This window comes from Sinocyclocheilus anshuiensis, unplaced genomic scaffold (assembly GCF_001515605.1).
Source record: "Sinocyclocheilus anshuiensis isolate Anshui unplaced genomic scaffold, SAMN03320099.WGS_v1.1 scaffold1910, whole genome shotgun sequence".
NCBI lineage: Eukaryota > Metazoa > Chordata > Actinopteri > Cypriniformes > Cyprinidae > Sinocyclocheilus > Sinocyclocheilus anshuiensis.
The window spans coordinates 450273-462287 of NW_015546013.1; the positions used below are offsets into that span (position 1 = coordinate 450273).

Genomic DNA, 12015 nt, shown 5'->3' on the forward strand with positions numbered 1-12015 from the left:
TTTCCCCCCCCCCCCTTACTAGGATCAGTGTTTTAAAATGAGAAATGTGTGTTGATTAACAAGTACAAACCCTTGTACAGTCAGTGTGCAGCCAGGCCTTGGGTGTGACTTCCTGAAGACACTTTCTGCTTCCTCCAATAAACTGTCAGCTTCTAAGCTACAGTATAAACAACATTTTGCAATCTGTATATGGTATGGTATACTTCGCTTAGTTTCAGTTTATCTGAACACTTCTGTCACCACAATGTAGTAAATGAGGGCAAAAGTACAGCTGAAAGTGCTTTGTAAAGGCAAAGCCAGTCTCAGCCTTGGATGCTCAGTAGACTGTAATCAGTCTGGAATTACATGAAGAAACATACAGCAATTGAGACTAAGGCCTAAATCCACAGAATAACACCTGCCATGGTCTGTCTCTTACCTGATTTCTCTTAGACTGGGATAGTCCCATGTGAAGTAGAGGACTGAATTAGCCCAGGCCTTTGTCAGGCTACTCAAATTCAGTTCCAACTTCTGTGCAGAGAAGGAACGCAGAAGAAACAGTAGTATATCCGTGGCCGATTTTAAAAGTGTTTGAAAAAATTCTATCCAGTCGATGCTGACAAGCACGGAGCGTGGAAAAGACAAGCTGATTTTTATTAAATCTTTTTCTTCAGGATAACTGGCTCTTATAGATATTGCAATTCTAAAATTAAATGACAGACAAATACAGTATCAACTTAAACCACAGAGACACATTATACAATTTAACCATGTTGTTGTTAAAGACCATGTTGAAGTCTAGAAACCACAATTCATGACAAATCTGAGATTGCTGGAAACAGTTACAGTTGATATTACAAAGATATGACAAAACAGAAATACTTAAACACTTAAAAAGTTGAATGTTATGTTAATTTTAGTGTTACATGTAGTATTTTTTTTTTAGGTGTATTGAAGCATTTACTAACAGAATTCAGTTTTGACAAACCCAGATGACAAACCCAACTTTTTTCTTTTCTTATTTATTTATTGCATTATTTACTTTATAGAGTTGCTTTATATTTGAAGTTCATTAATTATAAATTAAATTAATGGATCCTGATGAAAGAAGTTTATAACACTGATACTGTTCTTCAATTGTCTGATCTTCAATTGTTTACTACGGTAAGCCTGTTTTGAAGCTATTTCGTAAAAGGCACTTTATGAAAGAGATTGATTGGCTTTGTAGCCAGAATGTTAATTTTGCTTCAAAAATTCCTCATCAAAAGCTGAGTATTTTGGTACATTTTGCTCTTGGTCAATTGTTGCAGGTTTTAGATCATGGAGAATGTACATGTCAGATATTATAGATGTGAGGTTTTAGTCAAACTGATCAACGTACCTGTGTAAACATGAAAAAAAAAAAACTATTTAACTGGTTAATGTAATTGGTAAAAAATAAATAAAGATAATGAATCTGTTTAAGGTACATGTTGGGTAAATGTGAATGCTTCACCTGGACAGTTCTTCACAGATTTCCAGATAAAAGGTTTGAACAACATACTCCCAATAAATGAGTTCCACACTGCAAATAAAAGCATAAAAAATTGAATGAATAGTAATGACCTCATTTGAGTCAGTATTATCTTAAAAACCTTACCTCTGTGAGCTCAGGGTCTGTTCTCTCATTAAAACGTTCATCATGCCTCCCAAATCAGAATCTGACAATTCATGTGCATGAAACCTACAATATAAACTCCAAAATATCACTATACAAATCTAACACCAATAATCCAAAATAATTATTTCATAAGTAAATAATGAATTTAAAATAATTAATAATAATATAATAAAAAAAATCAACAATCTCAAAATACTTCAAAATGATACATTTTAATGTATTTCATAAAACAGACTGAGAAATGTAGCTTTATCTTTAAATTAAGACAGGGTCACTGTCATTTCCTGGAGTCTGCATTGCATAGCATTGTCTGCCCTCCACAGTTTGGTTGCTTGGAGACATGTTGGTTGGCAATGAGCAACTTCAAGGATAACAGTTGTATTGCCATGTTGTTTCCTTCAGGATTATGCATCATTCGGTGTTCTAATTCAATTCCGAAATTTGAATTTATTTAGGCATAAAATGCAGAATTGCAAGTGCCCCTATTATGGGTAATGAAAGGTTCGTATTTTGGTTTTGGGAGGCCCCAACAAAAGGCTGACATGCATGCAAGGTCAAAAAACACTTTCATTGTCTTATAATATGCATTTATTTTAACCTTACTTGCTCAACATCAAACCAAAATTTATTCAGACACCTTCAACATTTCTCACATTATCACAGTTTATTTGCTATAGTTTAGAAAATGGTTATAAAATATGACAAGAACTCAGAGTTAAACTCTGTCAGAACAAATTCATCATGATAATGTCAGATAACTTTGATAGAAAGGTATGCAATGGATTACAATCAACCAAAAATTCAGACAACTGTTAGTTACACAACTATCAATATTTTGTTGTCCAATTACCAAGCAATGCTTAATTTGGTTCAGTCTGTGGTGTAAAAAGGTCGCATTAGCAATTAAAGAAAAAACACTTAAGCAAAACATGGTCAGGTCAAAGTGTCTGAATAATTTTTGGTTCCAAATTGTTTATTAATTTTACGGGTTCATACAGTCCACTGTAGTCCACTGTATGAAGAATTTTTGGGTATAATATTTCACAGTTTACTTTATTTTGCTATACTCACATAAATGAACTATAGTGTCCTGCACCCATGTAAAAAATATCAAAAAATTATATCTGGTGTCTGAATAATTTTTGGTTTGACTGTAGATTAATTCTTGTTAAAACTACAAAGTAATTCAGTCAAGAGCAGTGAGTGATTTTCTTTCATTTTCTCGGATTAACATTAAGGACATTGACAGCAGCTAGTAGCTAAATTAGGCGCAGTCACTTTAAGAGACAATGCATCCATTATAATGATACACATCTGATTTCTTTCTCCACTGTTTACTTCCACTTAAGACATAACCGACAGTTTTTTTACAGGGTATTTTGACATAATTTTGTATGTATTTGTCGGTACAAGAGCAAGAAGAGGTACATTCGGTGTTCAAGTGCTTTGAGACGCGTCTCTCTGCATGTGCCCTGTGCGCACAGAACACCGCGCACGGGTGCTGAATTGGGCTTGTTCACATCTTTTTCTGTTTGCATGTTTAAACTGCAATTTGTATTTGTTCGTTCAGGTGCAGGAGGTTGGTTCGGTGTTGCTGTCCATGAGACGCGGCTCTCTGCGAGCGCTCCGAACACGGCGCGCGAGTACTCAGTTGAGTTTTTCCGCGTCTTGTGTTTGAATGCTTTAAACGCTTTTGAATGTTTAAATTGGCAAAGCTTAGAAACACTGCAAATGATAAGCTTTCGTGACCACCTTTCACCCCACTAGCGACGGCCCTGCCTGTAATGGCTGATAAAGCAGCGTTTGTGAGCTCAGTGCTGCTTTGTGTACATCGTTTCCAGGGAAACCGCTATTTTTACTGCTCCAAAAGCGGCACCTAGTGGCAAAGAATGAATTTGCATTTTCATTCAGACCAATGCGAAAAGACCAACAATTGTGCGGGCAATATGCTAATGTTTCATGTTGATGTCAACATGAAACGGCTAGGGATTTGCTTTAAAAACGACTCGTTTCAATGATTCAGAGTCGACTCTTTCTTTTGAGATTTATACAAGGCGCACTTTCAGATTTAAAACTTTGCAGGATATTTTCATTCACTTAGAGCTGCGTTACACACTGCATGAAATGTAATTTTCAAAAATCCATAATAGGGGCACTTTAAACAAGAAATTAACAAAGTTTTGAAAAAAAGTTTCAAAAGTTTTGCAGTTTGAAGTTTAAGGATTACGGACAGAGAGAAAGCTAAATTGTTAAAATGGAACAGACAGACAGACTTACTTTATTGAGAGAAATTTGTGGAGTACAGGTTGAATGATAACCAGCTCTTCGGATGTAAAGTTACAGCAAAGGATAAACAGGCCTTTAATACATTGGCAGCACTGAGCGCAGTACACCATGGACCAACAGTCTGTTTTTCTTATGAATGCATCGTGTAAAAAAACTCTTGGACAGGCTTCTGTAACTTCTTTCACAACGTCTTCTTCATGGAGCTCATACAGACAGTGGAATAAAAACAGAATCCTCTCAGAACAAGAATGAGACATCTCTTCAAAGATCCATTCCTTCAGATGGTCTTGTATGTTTGAATGAACGAACAAACCATGCCTTTTCCAAAGTGTGCGTCTTACGTCCTCATTCAACAGACCAAAAATAAAGTGCACTACAGCTGCAAAACGTGGTGCTGAATACTCTGTATTGATATTTGACTCATGAATGGAAAACATTTGCATGAGTTTCTTTTTTGACTCATATTCATCCATTAGGAGATAGTACAGAGCAGTGAAGAACTCCTGAAAGCTGAGATGTATGAAACTGAACATTGTCTCCTGATGGATTCTTTTCTTAAAAAGGAACTTGCACAAGAATGGACTTCCAGCAGGGTCGGAAACCATTTCATACACGGTCTTCTCATCAAACAGGACTTGCTGTGCCAGTATCCCTTTCTCTGCCAGCTGACCCAGACTCTTCACCAGGGTGGGAACGGATTGACCTGAACCCCGGCTGTGATGCTCTAGTAGAGTGCACAGAAAGTCAACATATATGGACGTGGTCGTCTCCAGTCCACTTGTAACATCTGCACCATCATTAAGCCTCTCTCGGATAACTGTGCAGATGATCCAGCAGATGACAGGGATGGAGCAGGCCGTGAGGAGAGTTTCATTTGATCTCACATACTCATACCCTTTCCTGAATAGTCTGTCATTCTGGAAGAACTTTTTGAAGTACTCCTCCACCCCCTTCTCAGAGAAGCCAATAATCTCAGTAAAACTGTGTGGTTCCTTCAGAACGTTCTTCAGGATGTCAATAGCTGTAGATCTGGTGGTGACAAGAAGGCATGACTCTCGCAGGATGCGTCCCCTTAACAGGGCGCAGAGAGTGACCTCAGGAGGGGCTTTCTGATACTGATTTGTGGGTGGCAACATGCGATAAAAGTCTTCTGTGTATTTAAGTTCATCGAATCCATCGACGAGGAAGAGCACTCGCTCTGGTGACCGCTGCAGTATTGTGGATATCTCATCTGATGTTAAAAAGCTATTGTAGCTCAGGAGCTCCACTAAACTAATTTCACTAGAAATGTGGCTAATTTCCTTACACTTTACATGGAAAACAACATCAAATTTGGTTCTGTAGAGATCACATGCCCAGTCCATTACAATTTTCTGGGCAGTGAAGGATTTTCCGTTCCCGGAGTTTCCCTGTAATATAACAGCACCAGGACTGATTCCTCGGCTATTTGGGTTGAACAGAGTGTCCAGACTGATGGATTCTTGAGAGCTTCTGGAACCGCGGACCTGCTGGAAAGTCTCTCCTCTGGAGGAGATCTCTTCTTCTAGCTCCTTCTGATCTCTCGGTTTCAGAATAATCAGAGGTTGTATGTAGCGATCAGACAGCAGCACATGCTCACCAGGCAGAGAGTTATACTCTGTCACATACTGGTACTCATTGCGTATCAGCTCCTTATATTTGAGAAGTATTGATCTTTCTGCAGAAAAAAAAAATGTCCAAAAGATAAGTATGCTTCACAACAATGTAATGATTTCTTGATCCTGTTTATGCATCTGTACTGAATTATGAAATTATTCAGAATTTGCAGGCACAATATTTGGCCAAGAGTGGACATCTTTCACTTTCCATCATATCGGAGAAAGTGATTCAAAAGAGTGGTAGCTGTTAGGGAGAACCAACCACCTAACAACAACCATGGTTTTGAAATTTTATGCTCAACAAGCACATACACTATAGGTGTTGTGATCCAAAAAATTCTGGTCATACAGTGTAATAGATAAAATATTCAAAGCCTCTTTGAAATGACAAGTAAAACCATCATTAATCATTTACCGTACCTAAGGTCTGTGTTCTCTCGTTTTGGGTGTTTGGGAAATGCCCAGTGACACCTGCAAAAGATTACAGATTCTTTCATGATATATTTAGATATGTTATATACACAGTATTTACAGTCACATATATAATAATCTAAAATAAATATGTTTTCTGAAAAAAAATCCTATATTATCAACATAAATAACAGACTTTACCAGGTGCATTATGTATGATCTGAACATTGCCTGTGATGTTATTATTAGAGAAAACAGGTGTTGTAATATGGCTTCCACTCTGAGCTGCAATGCTGACATTCAGGCCATCACGAGATCTGAGATGGTTCCTCATAGCCCTCTCAGGGAAGTTCATTTCGGTTATTTCTCCTAACCGACACTCGTTAACCGATTATTAACCGTTAACCGACAAGATAATGTTAAATTAGAATGAACTTAAATTAGAATGGATTAGTGTCTCTGAAAATAATAAAATTGGTTTTCCAGGGATTAATTTTACATGCGCAAAAAGCAGCAAACAACAGAACATGAGGATTCACATGGTCACATCACGAACAGTATAGCTTCTTATATTTTTCATTCATGTTCTGGTCTGAATACTCTTACATTGAAAGGATTTGTTGTTGAGTGAGGGGAACTAAAATAAACTATATCCTAGCTATGTTAGTAGTGTTTGTTTGTAAACATTTCACATATTTATTAGGCCTATTTCTGTTATTATCTACTATTATGTAATAATAAATTGAGTTGTATGCGACTTATGTTTCTTTCTCTCTCTCTCTCTCTCAAAAATGCAATTATATTTTATATGTATTTTATAGTATTTCAACCATGCAGCAATTTTTTTTTTTTAATATTTTGAAAAATTACCTTTACATTTTTAAATGACTTAAATTACTTTTTAAACCGTTTAACTGATTGTATTAATCAGTCAAAATTCCTACTGTCAGTTAACGGTTAACCGGTTAATATGAGCATTTTCCAACCACAAATATCTAAATGAAAAGAAGAAACAATGCAAGGTAAATAAAACTTGTTTTGGTTTATTTAAATTAAATTATATTGATATTATTGTGATGCTGGACCATCAATGAAATTAATAATACAAGCTTTGCACAGATAAGAGGCAGAAAACAGATTTCTTATAAAGATCTGATCACAGTAGACTTTACCATTAATTTACATTCATACACATGTAAACACAGAAAAGCTGAAATGTAAACTCTGATGTGAAACTGTTCATATCAAGTTTGACATACCGACATAACGGTCCGTTTTATTCTCTGTGAGAGAAAGCAAATTGAGAATACAGTTAAACTATTTACATGCACATAATTCACAGTTAAATACACAATATTTCCCTCTTAATATGAATATTGTAAGTTTATAACACAACCGATAGAAGTTCCAAATAAACTTTAATATAATCAACCAAATCTAATCCAACCTGAAAGTAACAGTAGCTATAGCTAGCAACAACCTTTTACATAGAACATATACTGCAATACAGGCATGGTATAATCCACAGTAGGTGTAGTGAAATAAGCCCTATTTTGTTAATAAAAGGTGCGGGGCGGCATTGACAAGAAGTTTCTGTCCTCCTGAATGTTTGTGTGCGTACGCAGTGCAATCTGTCTGTATGAGTGACTGTATTATATACTGTAGTATTTTTTGCAATTCTAAGAATGCAAACAACGGACTTACAAAGACCGGTCTTGCCAGGCTACCTTAAAAGAATGTACACGTTGTGAGATCTGAGATGTACTGTGAGCTTGTTGCTCAACTGACTGTCACTGCACATTTTAAGTATAGGGACTGCACCACCCAAAACACAAAAAATAACATCACAGATGTCACCTTTTAAAACACTGACTTGAATTAATTTTATATTATTTAGTACAGCATACTTTCTCTAGATCTTAATTCCTTTGCTGTTCTCTATTTACTTGACCGTTCACTTATGTTTGAACTTTATTAGTTAGGCTAGTAGTTTTTGCTGTGGTGTCAAAATTGTGAAATTTCATTTATATTTAAAATGCTGATGTCATAATAAGCTTATTTGTTCGAATACAAGGTTACACGAGTCAAAAAAAAAAAAATATATATATTGATACGAATAACATGTTATGGCAACTCCATTAACTGATCATAAAGGTATTTTGATTAAAACTAATATTTCTCACACTTCTAACACACTCATATTTCTAATAACACAACACTCACTGGAAAGACTGTATTATTGGGTAAAATGAAAAAATGAAGAGTTGTTTAGATGTAATTGGAAATTGTTGAATTTGAATTCTGAAAATATTTGACAAAATGTAGTAGTACATTAGCTAAAGCACAACGTCTCATGGAAGAGAAAGTTGTTCAAGAGATTTTATCTATTTCCAGTATTTCTAATGTTAATTTGTTGGATGGGCAGAGATTGCGCCTAACAGAGCCACAAAATAAACTTGACAATATGTCCAGAACACGAGCGCAGGGAGGCTTTATTTGGTCGAGACAAAAATGGTTAGCGTATGAAGAGCAGATACAAATTACTTATTTTTTTAAACTTGAAAAGTCTAGGGCTAAATTCAATTCTGAAATGAAAATGAATATTAATGGATGCTACAGATAAATTTGGCACGATTTCTAGTTTTTGTTAGCACTCTAATTTATACAAATCTACATTTAGTGAGCTTAATACGTCATCTTTTTGTAAACATCTAGAGAATGTAAATATAATTAGTCAAGAGGACAAAAAATTATCTGATTCTCCAATAACTATTGCTGAAATTAAGGAAGCTACTGAACGTTTGAAATGTAATAAATCACCCGGTAATGATGGAATTACTGCTGGATTTAATTAATATAAGCAGTTCTCTGAGATTCTTGCAGTTTCTTTTTTAAGTATATTCTGACATTTTAAAGGTGCTCTGAACTTCCTACAACTATGACACAAGGTGCAATCTGTAATTCCTAAGCCCAAGAAAGATGTATTGGTTAATTCAAGGGCCTGTCTGTTACCCAAAGGTTTAAATTAGTATTATATTCAATAATTGATGAAAAACAATCTGGATTTATGAGAAAAAAAAACATAGATTTAATAATATTAGACTTATTTTCGATCTTATTGATTATTCTGACCTTATTAAAGATGATAGTTTTATACCGCTTTCAGATATTTTTTTATAAAAAACTGGATATCATCAAGCATCCTTTTATTTTTTCCTGTTTAGAACACTTTGGGTTTGGACCTATTTCTGTAATGCCATGAAAACTGTTTATGCAGCCAGGCGGTAATAGTTCAGTGAAAATAAGTCAAGGCACCACGCAAAGATTTTATCTAAAAAGAGGTGCAAGGCAAGGTTGCCCAGTTTCTGTTTACCTTTATCTTATCATTGCTCAGGCATTCTGTCATTGTTTTAAATCAAGCAAGTTAGAAGGAATTCAAGTTGATGGGAGAAGTCCTGACAAGCCAGTTGGCTGATGACATGGCTTTTTTTTTTTTTTTTTTTAAATGCTTGTCAAATTCAGTCGGCTACTAAAATCATTGAATTTTTTTTCCAGTGCTTCAGGGGCCGGATTCACGAAAATCTTCTTAAGAGATAAGTTAAGAAATTTCTTATGATCATTTCCAAGAAGTTCATAATAATGTTCCTAAGTGCAATTCTTAAGAAGTTCTCAAATATGTTCTTAAGAAAATCTTATTTTTTTTCTTAAGAATAAAATGACAGTGATGATGAAATCACACTTCAAGAAATTCCAATCTATATGGCTATTTCCTAGAATGAACAGGAGAGAATCTCACTAAATGTTAATCCTGTGATTAAAAAAGTAAAGAGCAGATTTAATATTTGGTTACCGAGGGATTTATCTTTTAAAGGTTGTGCTCTGTTGGCTAAAGTGGAACGTATTTTATTTGGAACGCATGTTGCTTCCTCGATACACTCAGATAGTAAAATAAATCAGATAACTGATAAAAAAGCAGATTTTTGTGTACATAACATTAGAAAATCTGTATTAATTCATATAAAAATAGTGGTCTTGATTATTTAGATTTTTCTATCTTAAATAACACTTTAAAAATCAATTGGTTAAAGTATTTTTTGAAAAACCCTTCTTCTATATGGAATATAGCTAATATCTAAAACTGTTTTTGACCAACTTGGTAGTCTTTCATTTTTTGTTAATGTGTGATTACAAAATTTAAAATCTTACTTTTTAAAGTGTCAGCTTTTCATAGGCAAGCACTTTTGAGGTTCAAGTTCATTTACAAGTAAACTTTTTTAATTAATATTTTGTATAAACGCGAGTATATTTATGAAAACCTGGTTTGATAAAGGGATCCTTTTGGTATAGGGCAGCTGTTGAATTCTCAGGGGTATTTAATGACTTATGATGAATTTCTTTCACATTTTAATTTCCCTGTATCCCCAAAAGTTTTTATATGTATACCCTTGGCAATTTTGTTATGTAATTGTTGTTGAAGCATCATTAAAAAGAAAAATGTAAATGGTTGGTTGGGGGGCGATCTCTGTAAATCCGTAAATCTTTTTTTTGCCAGTGTAAATGTTGACAGGCAAGTAAAACATTTGAACCAGACTGGTAGAAAAAGCATAATTGAATATCAACAAAACAACAACAACAACATACAGCCATGATTTCTGCTTGAGTGGCATAACAGAACATGCAAGTGACTTGCAGACTGAGCCAAGTATGCAGCCAGTCTGACTCGTCTATACTTGAAAACAGACAACTAGATAAGTCACAACAAGTTCAGTTTTCTATGGCTATATCAGAAATCTGTGCAATTTTTTTAAAACCAGGACAGCAGGGCTGTAGCCAGGGTTTTAAAATTACCGAGGTCCCAAATCCCCGCCACCCCCACCCAAATTTAATTGAAAGGGGTCCTATTATGCTTTTTCAGTTTTTTAATTTTAGTCAGTGTGTAGTGTGTATGTTTGGGCATTAAAAAGATCTAGAAAGTTACAAATCTCAAAGTCCACTCCAAAGGGAGATATTTCGTTAGATAGTATTTTCATTTTCATCTTTGTCAGTGAACAAAGTAAACAAATGGTCTACTGATATTTATGTTTTATGAATCATTTTATTCAACAAGTTACTTTATTGAAGGCTACCAGGAAAGCTACGTAATTAAGTTTAATAAATTCACAATAGGCCTATGTGCCCATTCATTTTGAATCATATGCCTAATATATGATGAAAACGGCTTATATTGTTTCTTGTCCCCTCACATTAACGCTACATGAATCACGTCAATTCAAAATGGCGAAATTAGACAAGTTTATTAGTTTGCATTTCTGATTATTTTTGTCAGTCGTTTAAATTTTCTATCGCAAAACAGCTGTCAGATATGAAATGTTTGTCTACTTACATCTTATCCCGCACTTTATAGCCGCTAACTGAAGCGTCGCGTTGAAATTCGAGCTATGCAGCTTCTGTGAACATATAAAGCCCGCCTACTCTGATTTGATTGGTCATCTCAAATATTTTTTTACATTGACGAGCGGTGACTGTCTCCGTGACAGACGAACTGAGGCAGCTCAAATGAGGAGGCTTAAGTTGAATCTTGGTGCTGTGCGATATCTTTGCAGCAGGAAGGAAGAGTTAATACTATATTAGGAAATTATTTCAGAAAGTACACCTCGGAAAAATACTGAGGTCCGGACCTCGGTGACCTCATAGCTGGCTACGGGCATGCAGGACAGTTTAGGGATAAACTTACAGAGAGTCTGATTCTGGTGATGCTGAGAGAGGAACACACATTGAGCTCACGTATCTATCTTATCCACCTGATAACTAACAGACAACAAAAAAATAACTGATTATTTTTTTTTTTAAATAAATACACACAATACTGTTTTTGAACAAACTGTGTTTTAAAGAATTCTCTTTCAAGCCTGCATTTATTTGATCCAAAATAATGCAAAAGCAGTAATATTGTGAAATATCTTTTACTATTCAAAATAACTGCTTTCTATTTGAATATATTTTAAAATGTAATTTATTCCTGTGATCAAAGCTACATTTTCA

The 12015-nt window shown here is 34.9% G+C and overlaps 1 protein-coding gene and 1 long non-coding RNA gene across 2 annotated transcripts in view; both read right to left on the reverse strand.

Moving 5' to 3' along the window:
- Nucleotides 1-481, reverse strand: part of LOC107698471 (uncharacterized) — a 1079-nt gene extending 598 nt beyond the window's left edge. The window contains exons 1-2 of the long non-coding RNA XR_001635352.1: nucleotides 419-481; nucleotides 71-157 (exon numbers count right to left, since the gene is read on the reverse strand). This is a non-coding gene — a long non-coding RNA (uncharacterized LOC107698471). The remainder of the gene's footprint in view (nucleotides 1-70; nucleotides 158-418) is intronic.
- A 989-nt stretch (nucleotides 482-1470) lies between these two features.
- LOC107698466 (NACHT, LRR and PYD domains-containing protein 3-like) overlaps nucleotides 1471-12015 on the reverse strand; it is a 14632-nt gene continuing 4087 nt past the window's right edge. Inside the window, exons 8-13 of the mRNA XM_016499478.1 lie at nucleotides 11640-11729; nucleotides 11357-11441; nucleotides 5983-6033; nucleotides 3917-5621; nucleotides 1619-1702; nucleotides 1471-1543 (exon numbers count right to left, since the gene is read on the reverse strand). Of these exons, the coding sequence (XP_016354964.1) occupies nucleotides 1471-1543; nucleotides 1619-1702; nucleotides 3917-5621; nucleotides 5983-6033; nucleotides 11357-11441; nucleotides 11640-11729 (2088 nt within the window). The remainder of the gene's footprint in view (nucleotides 1544-1618; nucleotides 1703-3916; nucleotides 5622-5982; nucleotides 6034-11356; nucleotides 11442-11639; nucleotides 11730-12015) is intronic.